Raw genomic sequence first — 12,217 nt, 5'->3', positions numbered from 1 at the left:
TTTATTTTGCTGTAAAATAAATTTGTTTTAGCTAAAAGTTGGACTCATAAAGACAACAGAACCACAAAAGAAAAAAGAATGTTCATATAATCAGTGTTTCATCAATAGTTTTATTTGAATTAATTTCTTATATCAATCTAAACACCACAGTTGCAAACCACTTCATTAAAATGCAGAAATGTTCCTTCCATATTTATGCAAAACGGTGTCTCCAACAGTGGGTGGACTTTGAAATGATAACTGAAAGAATTGATTTGGGTGCTTTGATTTACACATGAACACTCAACATGTTTTTAAATGGTCAATTTATTACACACTTTATGTCTCATGAACAGATTAAAGTTAGGAGGGTTTTACACTTTCAGATTCACTCTATCATGGTATTTCTGGAACGGGTCGTTGAGGAACCAGTTTCTTCTTTTCCAATAGGATGTTGTCATTTTGTCCAGCAATTTACTTTGAGTTTTATTACAGAATACATGTTCTCTGAGGCGCTTCTTGCGGGCTGCTGACTTCTTCCACAACTTTTTCTTATATCCTGCCTAAAACAACAACAACAGTTTTCTTTAACACATGTAGACCAAGTTTCAGTTCAGGTGTGTAGGCTGGATTTAAATACCAGACTGGATTTCGAACACGATGCCAAATAACTGAAGGATATTTCTGAACAACATGCAAGCAGGAGATTACCTTTCTCCTCACCCACAGGCCACAGTGCAGCCTGAGAAACCGCTGAACAACCGACTTCACAGACTTCCTCTTGCCTTTCCTCAGACTGTAGTATGTTAAGTTCCTGACCGGCTGGAGCTTCAGTGAAGGGACGAGGGGCGTTACTCTGCAGAACAGCAAAGATCACCATTAGAAAACAAAACAATCTTCATTCAGAACATGCAATACAGTGTCTGCCAGCAGAGCAGACAGGACTTTTAGAGCAGATACACATAAGCTATATGCTTTGATACTAGGGGCTGATGTAGGTCAGAGCAGGTCTAATCTAGTTTGAGGTGGGTTTCTTGAAGCGTCTCGGAGACGTTGTCACAGTTCTTCTGGATCGAGTCTGTCTCTGTTCTGTTACTTTATGTTATTGCACACAGACTGATGATGACGATGATGAAGAGATCAGATCTCTGGAGCACTGGCTGCTGTCAGACAACAATCTCACTGGATTATTATTACAATTCATGGCATAAATAATGTTTGGAAATCTAAGATGATTATTTCCTACTGACACACTACGGCTAAAGATAGAAATAACTGACTCAACCATTTTAAGCTGCTGAAAATACTAGCGTTCTTCTAATAATTTTGTCCACCACTGTTGCAGACAGACAGAGTAGTACACAGACAGACAGAGAGAGAGAGAGAAACAGGTGGATGTGTCTAGAGCAGGTCTCACCTTTTCAGCAGGCCGGTCTGATGTGGGGGGTCAGCCAGGGGTCTGGACACATGTCTCTGCACTACAGCTGAGAAACGAGCTGTCTGAGTGAGTCTGACCGCAGGAGAGAGACTGTGTCTGCATGAAACCGACAGGGCTCTCAGCAAACCTGAGCAACAAACGAGAAGCTAACGTTATATGTAAACAACACGTATTGATAAAACACAGTATAGTGTCTGGATATATTGTGTTGTCTAATTTTTTACATTTTACCACAATGATATAATAACAATGCAACAGAAAGACACATGTATGAGATGAAGAATAATATAAGATCGATCAACTGAAAGGTCAGTTACTGCATCTACTCGAGGAGCATCGCTTCCAGTACACAGACGTCCTTTAGCGGACATAGGAAACTTTGATTGCGTATTCCAACGCAGACCAAATTCTAGGCGTCTATATAATCTTGAATTCATAAGTAGCTGCGTATTCTAACCATAGATCGTAAATATGCACATTTCATACCGGGCAAACCTCTCGTCAAGGTGGCCGCCATCTTAAACGCCGCTGACGCATCAACTACAGTGGCCGGGTTAGGACAAACAAAACGCGCTGCGAGAATACGCGTGAGTGGAAAAAATCATCAAAACTTAAATTAATTTACGGAAATCAAATATAAAAAGACAGATATAACTGAAATCGTCTGCTCTTTTTCTTACACCAAACACTAGCTCTGGATAAACCGTGAAGAATAATACATCGTGTAAACGGATGCTGGCTTTGTAAAAACAAAATAATAATGTCATTGTTGAGAACATTTATCGTTTAGTTTTCTATTTTATTCTACTTCAAAATATAATTTATTCCTGTGGTGTCAAATTTGATATTTTTATCATTACTCCAGTGTCACATGATTCTTCAGAAATGCATAGTGTAACCTGTTTTGTACAGTCCATAGTTGTAACCCAAGTCAAATAAACGTCAAGATTTTTTTATTCGTCACATACACAATTATATACAGAGCATATATAATCAGCAGTGAACTATGAGTCAGGTCCGCTCCATGGACAGTGCAATTATTAAAGAACACAACACAGATGAAAATATACATAAATAAAGCTATGAAAAGTAAACAATACAAATATAAGAATAAAATATAAAAAAGATGTGTATTGTATAATTAAATATAGAAAACAAAATAATGTGCATGAAAGTAAACTGTAGTGTTAAATATTAAGATACACAGGGATGTACAATGTGATTTATACTGTAGTCTTAATTAAAGAAATCAGTTAAATGAACTTGAAAATTCTGAGTTACATTGACAAATAAGTTACTGAAACTCATACAAGTCACTTTTTATTTTAAGTTGATCGAACTTAAACGTATTAAATTGCGATTACTTAAAAGTGTGAATCTACTGAAGTCAATTTGATTACTGTCAAATTATACTTAAATTGAGGAAACCCAATGCCTTGAAAAAACGTATTGTACGTGTAAATCACAATTAACTTGACTGATTTGATGTAACCTTATTTTATAAACTTCTTAAAAAAAATTAAAATTGAAGGCTACTAATGAAATTCCCAAAAATTCAAAATTATTAAAAACAGACAGCACAAAAACATTTCTATGAAGAATCATCAAATCTACTCAACTCAACCTTATTTATATATAAAGTTCTTTATACAATACAGATTGTGTCAAAGCATTTTTTAAACAGGAAAACAGTGTCCCGATAATGCAAGCAAAATTCAGTTATGCTGTAAAACAGCTCTAGAAAGGGGTCAAAAGTTAACAGTCAATATTTCAGTAAAAGTCAGTAGATTGTTGACTCAGTGATGTCATCATCATCCAGCTCAGTTCAGTTCTCTTCAAACAGTGTCCGAGCAGTGACCCCAACTAAGCAAGCCAAAGGCAACAGAAATGGAAAAAAACACTTTGGGAGGAACCAGACTCAGTCCGGGGGCCAGGTCTCCTCTGGCCAGACGAACCAACATGTTTTTTATCGTGGTCTTTGCAGAGGTTTTGTGCCAATGGTCCTATATATGATGAGGTCTTTACTAGAGATCTGTCTTCGGGGCTCATCCAGTTGACATGGTCTCCTCTGACATGCAGTCATCTCTAGGTGCTGATCCAGCATCTGGACTGAATCTGGGTCACTGCAGATACAGACTTCACAATTACAATTACTTCTTAAAAAAATACCCCCTTGGATTTCTATATTTCTATATATTTATTTTATTATATTAATTTATTTTAAAGGACCACATATCCAAACCAAAAGCATATGGATATTCATATAGTAATGTGGAAATGGGAAATACCTTATTTTTTAAGCACTCCCTAGCATAGCTCGTTGCCTGTAGAACTGGCCTAGTGCCGAATAGTTTGGCAATCTTTTTTCGCCTGCGGCCAAACTGTGCCTACAAAACATAAAAAACTAAATTCAGTTTAATTCTCTTCATGAAGGAGAGAGCACTTTTTCCTTTGTGTTCAGATATCATACCAGTCCTTTCTCAAAGAGATCCTTGTCCTCTTCAACCCACTGAGATTGCGCTCCAGAACTCTTCACCAATGTCCTTCAAAGACATTCCAAAATTAATTACTGTACTTATATATACACACACTACCATTTACCATTCACCTCAAGTCTCCAGCTATCTCCTGTACTCACCTCAACTGTACTCACCTCAAGTCTCTAACTATCTCCTGTAATCACCTCAAGTCTCCGGTGATCTCCTGTACTCACCTAAAGTCGCCAGCAATTTCCTGTACTCGCCTTCAAATCTCCAGAAATCTCCTGTGCTCAACCCCAAGTCTCCAGCGATCTTCTGTACTCACCTCAACTGTACTCACCTTCAAATCTCCAGCGATCTCCTGTACTCACCTCAAGTCACCAGAAATCTCCTCTGTGCTCACAACTGAGCTGGACTGTTTATTCGCACACTTCACTCTCAATTGAGTTTACCTGCATCAGTTTATCAGCTTAATTACTTTCTTGTTCATTCCACCATTGCCCACACCTGCTGTTGTGTTTTTTTACCTGATTTATTTATTTATTATTTAGCAAAACACCTCCTAACACAAACACGTGTTAGTCTCCCACGAGAAGCTGAACTGGACCCCAACCGTCACCCACCGAGCGAGGCATTCACTATTGATCTTCACTGTCAGTGAGAGATATAAAGCAGGTATTCGCTATGGTAAGAGTGACTCAGCTGAGCAAGGGTGAGTGAGAGCATCACCCCACCGGACACCTTGGTTCCTTCCCATAGATATGGTGTGGAGGGACACCACTCAACATCACCATCCAAGACAGTGATCCCGTGGGAAACTGAACACAGACGCCCATCCATCACCCACTGAGGTGCTTCATTAAGCTGTAATGCAAAAACTACCAATTCTCTGAGACACTGGCTTCTGATAGGAAGTCCTGCTTTTGTATTATTATACATCTTATTATTAATAAGTCACTGGAGACTATTGAGTTCAAAGTATTTCTACTAGGGCTGTCAATTATTATTTTTTTAATCTAATTGATTACATAGTTTGGCAATTAAACAATCTAATTAATCAAATATTAATCACACATTCAGTTACACACAATAGATCTTTTAAAGCCATTATTGTGTTACATGTGAAAATCTTCGATCTCCTCTATTCACCTCAAGTCTCCAATGACCTCCTGTGCTCACCTCAAGTCTCCAATGATCTTCTGTACTCACCTCAAGTCTCCAATGATCTCCTGTACTCACCTCAACTGTACTCACCTTCAAGTCTCCAATGATCTCCTGTACTCACCTCAACTGTACTCACCTTCAAGTCTCCAATAATCTCCTGTACTCACCTCAACTGTACTCACCTTCAAGTCTCCAATGATCTCCTGTACAAACCTCAAGTCACCAGCGATCTCCTGTACTCACCTCAGGTCACCAGCGATCTCCTGTACTCACCTTTAAGTCTCGAATAATCTCCTGTACTCACCTCAAGTCACCAACGATCTCCTGTACTCACCTCAGGTCACCAGCGATCTCCTGTACTCACCTCAGGTCACCAGCGATCTCCTGTACTCACCTCAGGTCACCAGCGATCTCCTGTACTCACCTTTAAGTCTCGAATAATCTCCTGTACTCACCTCAAGTCTCCAGCAATCTCCTGTACTCACCTCAAGTCTCCAATGATCTCCTGTACTCACCTCAAGTCACCAGCGATCTCCTGTACTCACCTCAGGTCACCAGCGATCTCCTGTACTCACCTTTAAGTCTCGAATAATCTCCTGTACTCACCTCAAGTCTCCAGCAATCTCCTGTACTCACCTCAAGTCACCAGAAATCTCCTCTGTGCTCACAACTGAGCTGGACTGTTTATTCGCACACTTCACTCTCAATTGAGTTTACCTGCATCAGTTTATCAGCTTAATTACTTTCTTGTTCATTCCACCATTGCCCACACCTGCTGTTGTGTTTTTTTACCTGATTTATTTATTTATTATTTAGCAAAACACCTCCTAACACAAACACGTGTTAGTCTCCCACAAGAAGCTGAACTGGACCCCAACCGTCACCCACCGAGCGAGGCATTCACTATTGATCTTCACTGTCAGTGAGAGATATAAAGCAGGTATTCGCTATGGTAAGAGTGACTCAGCTGAGCAAGGGTGAGTGAGAGCATCACCCCACCGGACACCTTGGTTCCTTCCCATAGATATGGTGTGGAGGGACACCACTCAACATCACCATCCAAGACAGTGATCCCGTGGGAAACTGAACACAGACGCCCATCCATCACCCACTGAGGTGCTTCATTAAGCTGTAATGCAAAAACTACCAATTCTCTGAGACACTGGCTTCTGATAGGAAGTCCTGCTTTTGTATTATTATACATCTTATTATTAATAAGTCACTGGAGACTATTGAGTTCAAAGTATTTCTACTAGGGCTGTCAATTATTATTTTTTTAATCTAATTGATTACATAGTTTGGCAATTAAACAATCTAATTAATCAAATATTAATCACACATTCAGTTACACACAATAGATCTTTTAAAGCCATTATTGTGTTACATGTGAAAATCTTCGATCTCCTCTATTCACCTCAAGTCTCCAATGACCTCCTGTGCTCACCTCAAGTCTCCAATGATCTTCTGTACTCACCTCAAGTCTCCAATGATCTCCTGTACTCACCTCAACTGTACTCACCTTCAAGTCTCCAATGATCTCCTGTACTCACCTCAACTGTACTCACCTTCAAGTCTCCAATAATCTCCTGTACTCACCTCAACTGTACTCACCTTCAAGTCTCCAATGATCTCCTGTACTAACCTCAAGTCACCAGCGATCTCCTGTACTCACCTCAAGTCACCAGCTCTATCAAGTGGTCGAGCACTTTCTTTTCTCCCATTGGTAGTCACTGCATCACAGCTTATTTGCAAATATATTATTATTGATGTTGTTGTTATTTCTCATACACCACCACACAGGAGGTGTTGGCCTCCTTCTAGCTCCACCAAGTTTAGCAAAACACCACCCAAACACGTGTTAGTCTCCCACGAGAAGCTGAACTGGACCCCAACCGTCACCCACCGAGCGAGGCATTCACTATTGATCTTCACTGTCAGTGAGAGATATAAAGCAGGTATTCGCTATGGTAAGAGTGACTCAGCTGAGCAAGGGTGAGTGAGAGCATCACCCCACCGGACACCTTGGTTCCTTCCCATAGATATGGTGTGGAGGGACACCACTCAACATCACCATCCAAGACAGTGATCCCGTGGGAAACTGAACACAGACGCCCATCCATCAACCACTGAGGTGCTTCATCAAGCTCTGTGATGATTGAAGCTGTAATGCAAAAACTACCAATTCTCTGAGACACTGGCTTCTGATAGGACGTCCTGTATAATATACATCTTTTTATCAATAAGTCACTGAAGACTATTGAGTTCAAATTATTTTGACTAGGGCTGTCAATTATTTTCTTTTTTAATCTAATTAATTACATAGTTTGTCAATTAAATAATCTAATTAATCACATATTAATCACACAATTAATAATTACCCACAATAGATCATTTAAAGCCATTATTGTATTACATGCGAAAATCTTGAAATCGATATTACAAAAACTTTTAATAATTTTTTTCTTTCTTAAATTTTTGAGAAAACAATCCCTTTTATTAGTTTTTTATTAATATAATTATTTTATTTTATGTAAACACTTTTTTTTTATGAAATCATACTCTATAAAAGAAACTAAAACAGCCAGTAGGTGGCAATAAAATGTCTTAATATGAATAAGTCAATTATTATTTATTTATTCCATTTGTTCAAATGGATAATTCAGGAATTAAGGTAATCTTTATGAATGGGTAATAGGTTCACCTCATTCGTTCAATACACAGACTTATTAAGAAATTGTGTGTTTCTGTGTGCTTTGAGACACACAACACATGTGATGTGGTTTTAATAGGTAACATTTGTGTCGGCAAACTGAGAAAAACACTGTATTGTTATTTTCACTTATTTACTTAACTGCTGTATGAAATCACTCGTGAAAACACTTTTGCCCTCGTGTGATAACGGCTATTTTTGCATAATAATAATAATAATAATAATTTTTTCTGTACACATAACTGCATTTATGGACTAAATAGATGTTCTGTATCACGTTTGTCAACTGTACAAAACTGTATAAAATGACATACGGGTCCAGATGCCGGGCGGGACGTGAACATATTTGAATCACGTTATTTTTCCATAACTGTTCAGTCCCTCCAGAAAAACGCGGATTTTTTTTGTGATTTTTGCGGGCAAAAATCCTTGATTATGCGGCAGGTTTTCTTAAAAAATGCGATGGAATATGCGGGATATTTTTGCAATCTTATGCGATGAAATTGCGGGAACTTGCAAAAACTGCGGTTTGATGAAAAAGAGAAAAAAAGGTGAACCCCCCCCCCCCCCAACACCCTGTTATCACCTAGGCTACTACCTTACTGTAAAGAGTCATTTCTTATGACTTCCTATGATAAGCAAGCATACTAAATCATTCTGTTTTATTTCAGACCTTAATTAACACATGGCTCAAACTTACAAAACATTGAGTCAAACAAGTTCTCTAGCTTAACAAAAGGAATATTCAACTACTTTTGTAAAAATGAATACAAATAAAATATACACACAAATATACAAATGCTGTTTTACAGGAATTGCAAAGTGCAATCTCTTATTGCAACGTAAATTATTTTACATACTACTAATACTTACAACTGTAAGGTTTTGGTACTATTCTGTAACAAAAAAGTACAATCTTACAACTGTAGAGGTGCATCAACTTCTGAATGAAACTACAACAGTCCACTGTGAAAATGAAAACTAACTGCGTAGCCTTTAACACTGGCCTATCATTCGCCATCCTCATCCTCATCCCTCTCTCAAAATAATTTGCCCCCACTGTCATGTAACACACCGGGTAACTGCTTCGCGCGGTCTTTTGCGCTTATTTTTGTTGGCAGATGAGAATGATGTGCGTCCTTCACCCTTGGTTTCACCGCGGGCTTCACAGATGATGTTCACGTCGCGCAATTACGTCACTTCATAAGGTTCCCATTGGAAAATAATGGCGATTTACTTCTGTGAAGTAAACGCAACATTTTTCAACTTTCTGCTAAGATATATGTGACTTTTTTGCAACGAAAATTATTATGATTATGAAATCATGCGACCTCCGCATATTTTGCTTCCTGAAATCGGGATTTTATGCGGCGAAAGTGCGGCGTATTTAAAAAAAAAAGAGACCTCTGCATAAATATGCGGCCCTTGGCTGATTATGCATTAAATCACGCGATCGCATAATCGCGTTTTTCTGGAGGGACTGATTAAATTAACATTGTTACAGTTCTTACTGTGAATGTGCCCGACACGTTACGTCATACAGACAATTTAGAATGCATAAGCTTCTTATTTAATATTCAAATTGTCTACCTCTCTCTCGCAATGTTGATTGGTTGACGAGAATCGCATCTTTTAAACTGTGATTATTGTAATAACTTACTTAGTTCTTGAGATTCACTTTAATGTTAACAAATGAAGCCCTAATTATTATTTTAAACCGTCATTCTGACCATCTTTCCGAAATTATCCGTTTTTAAAGGACATTATGAATGTCTGACGTCATCCGATAGTATCATCAGCAACTTAATTGTAAAAATGAGCTCTGTTATAGACCAGTTGTATACATGTATAAGTGTTTTAAAAAACAGTCCATACAAAACGGTCATTTACAGACAAAGCATTACGAAATAGTTTACTTACCGTTTGCATGCAGCTGCAGTCAGATTCAATACAGTTGGCTGCTTCATCTTTCAAACAATGTTTCTTTGTGAACTCTCCAATAACTGTACCACGTTTACAAAACAATCCGCACTCAAATGTCTCCGAACAAACATATGGCCTAGGGGCAATTAAAAAATCCAACCATATATCCCCTCCCGATCCTTCCGAAGTCTGACGCTGAAACCCGAATGTACTACTAATAAGAGGTGTAAAGCGACTAAATTAAAGTGGGCGTGACCAATGGTGGGACAATGTGATAAAATGATTGGTCCATACCATGTCATGTCATATCCAAATATAGTCAAGCAGTAAACCAATTTAGACGTCACGGTTACATCACTTACAGCTTACCGCACGCATAATGGCGGCAGAAAAACACTGGTAATAGTGATGGGATTTATGGCTCTTTGAGGGGATCCGGATCTTCGCGATCCGTTCCTTTCAAAGAGCCGTTCAAAAGAATGGCTCTTTTGGCTCTTTTTAAATATTTAGTCAGTTTTAAGAAGCCAGCTTGGGGGCATCTCAGTTTATCCTGGAAATAATCACTTGGAGGTATTATGAGGTGAGATTTGTAGTCAAATAATTAAAGCTCAGATATCACACACCAATATCTGAGTTTGAATTATTCTGAAATATTGATTATTACCTCATTTCTCATGTGTCGACTATATTCCAAAGGGTTGCACAAATCCCTCTGCTTAGACAGTGACATCATTATTTTGATTTACCTTTAGTACAAAGTGTGTGTGTGTGTGTGTGTGTGTGTAAAACTACGTTGACTTATGTTATTCATACAATACCTACTCACAAATAAACATAAAAAACGAAGCCGGCTGCAATGAATTTCTGTGCAAAACAGCTTTTACTACAAACACTTCCACACAAGAACATTGTTATCACACAAGAACATTTTGATAGAAAACTAATTTTTTTTTTTAAGTAGATAAAATTAGAATAAATAAAATGGAAATGTCTACATACTACATACTATTACTACTGTAAACTTTGCAAATAGGACATCAGCCCCTTCAAGTCAATGAACAATAACAAAGTGGGCTGCAATGAATGTCTGTGGAAAACAGCTTTTAGTGAAACATTTCTATACAAGTACAGTATCACAAAAGAACATTTTTAATGATTTTAAAATAAGTTTTAAATGAACACAAAATGCAATGTAAATGCATGCACAACTAATAACTAATATCATCACGCTATAAAGGGTTGGCCTGCGCTGGGTGCGCCCCTCCCCCTATAACTGTTCTGTCTCCTGGCGGAGCTCATTTGTATGAACACGCATAGGAAAAAAGAACGATAGAAAGAACGGCTCCTCTCCAGTCGCGACTCGGCTCCCATCGTTCATGTTTATGAGCCGTTCAAAAGAATCGGTTCGTTCGCGAACGTCACAACTCTAACTGGTAACAATTAAGTGGACGGAAACGGGAAAAAAATACTGATGTGCTTTTGAATGTCAAAATCGGAATGCAAATCGTTTTTTACACAATGCTGTCATTTTTGAAGACAGCATTGTGTAAATTATTTTTAAACCTACTTATTAACATTTTACATAAAATGTATGTTTTTTTCTTGCAAATACAAATTTATATGTCCTAGTTAAAGTTAATATATAATATAATATATTCCATGACTTTTATAGGAAACCGTCACTTTCTGCCACTGTTTGTAAACACCGAACTGGTCTAAAAGGGTTGTAACTGATCACGACTTCGTTTTTATAATTTAGTTTCAATTTTAAGTTAACAGCTAGATCCTAATTATTTTATTGACCTATTTACCAAACCCTAGGTGAGATGAGACAAAACGAGCTCTAGCCTACCTATATAATATAAACAGAAGGACTCTTCATATTTAATAGCAGTCAATTATTTGTATACTTCATTCAAAAGGCTACACTTTTTCAGAAAACTTTTGTTTTATATAATTTGTTATAACCACTGATCCATAATCTGCTACAGATCCCACACTTTAACTCTGTTTACATCTACTCTGTTTTGAAAAAGAGTGAATGAATTTGTGAAGTAATTGGTTCAGTTGATTCAGACTCCTGAAGCTTTATCAATATTCAATTCAGCTTGAGGTGATCTTGAGATGCTTGTTTTATTTGGTAACGTTGAATGATGCTGCAACGAACTGAAGGTGGGCTATAATAGGCCTAGGTTTTCTTTTATAAAAGCACAGTGATTTAGGATGTTCAGCTAATGAGTGGTATGTAAAACACACACACACACACACACACTAAATAATTATATTTTATATTATTTACACATAATACACAGCAATTCCACTTCACTCCACTCCTCCACTTCCAATTAAAGTCCATAAAGTGACATGACCTACTCATGTTTCAATAATAATAATGATACCAGACTTTCAATTATTTCACCTTTAAGCAAAAATATAGGTTACACCCAGGCATTTACAATGAAAGTGAATATGCCCAATCCATTATTGTTAAAATACTGTTTCAATAATATAGTTATCAATATT

At 37.7% G+C, this 12,217-nt stretch overlaps 2 protein-coding genes across 3 annotated transcripts; both read right to left on the bottom strand.

Annotated features, from left to right (window-relative positions):
- Positions 1-89: 89 nt before the first annotated feature.
- Positions 90-2,009, bottom strand: mrpl35 (mitochondrial ribosomal protein L35). 2 transcript variants are annotated; one of them, XM_026285524.1, is made up of 4 exons: positions 1,904-2,009; positions 1,397-1,544; positions 691-835; positions 90-542 (listed from the first exon to the last, which is right to left on the bottom strand). In XM_026285524.1, the coding sequence occupies exons 1-4, from the start codon at positions 1,932-1,934 to the stop codon at positions 354-356; spliced, it is 513 nt and encodes a 170-aa protein (XP_026141309.1). In that variant the 5' UTR covers positions 1,935-2,009; the 3' UTR covers positions 90-353. The 2 variants fall into 2 exon arrangements, with proteins under 2 accessions (XP_026141309.1, XP_026141310.1); XM_026285525.1 differs by having other exon boundaries at positions 1,875-1,939.
- Positions 2,010-2,353: 344 nt separating this feature from the next.
- LOC113117110 (histone H2A deubiquitinase MYSM1-like) lies at positions 2,354-9,991 on the bottom strand. Its single transcript, XM_026285527.1, has 4 exons — positions 9,692-9,991; positions 3,888-3,960; positions 3,706-3,804; positions 2,354-3,553 (listed from the first exon to the last, which is right to left on the bottom strand). Exons 1-4 carry the CDS (start codon positions 9,736-9,738, stop codon positions 3,503-3,505), a joined length of 270 nt encoding a protein of 89 aa, XP_026141312.1. The 5' UTR covers positions 9,739-9,991; the 3' UTR covers positions 2,354-3,502.
- Positions 9,992-12,217: the final 2,226 nt, after the last annotated feature.

Source organism: Carassius auratus, chromosome 17, assembly GCF_003368295.1.
Source record: "Carassius auratus strain Wakin chromosome 17, ASM336829v1, whole genome shotgun sequence".
Taxonomy (NCBI): Eukaryota; Metazoa; Chordata; class Actinopteri; order Cypriniformes; family Cyprinidae; genus Carassius; species Carassius auratus.
This window is presented reverse-complemented; position numbering and strand designations above follow the sequence as displayed.

Coding starts and splice junctions, on each gene's coding strand:
- mrpl35 (XM_026285524.1), bottom strand. CDS start 1,934: ATGGCGGCCACCTTGACGAGAGGTTTGCCCG. Junction 1,545..1,903: donor CTTGACGAGAGGTTTGCCCG/GTATGAAATGTG, acceptor TTTGTTGCTCAG/GTTTGCTGAGAGCCCTGTCG. Junction 543..690: donor GCCTGTGGGTGAGGAGAAAG/GTAATCTCCTGC, acceptor TTGTTGTTTTAG/GCAGGATATAAGAAAAAGTT.
- LOC113117110 (XM_026285527.1), bottom strand. CDS start 9,738: ATGAAGCAGCCAACTGTATTGAATCTGACTGCAGCTGCATGCAAACG. Junction 3,961..9,691: donor ACTGCAGCTGCATGCAAACG/GTAAGTAAACTA, acceptor ATGTCTTTGAAG/GACATTGGTGAAGAGTTCTG. Junction 3,805..3,887: donor ATCTCTTTGAGAAAGGACTG/GTATGATATCTG, acceptor TATGTTTTGTAG/GCACAGTTTGGCCGCAGGCG.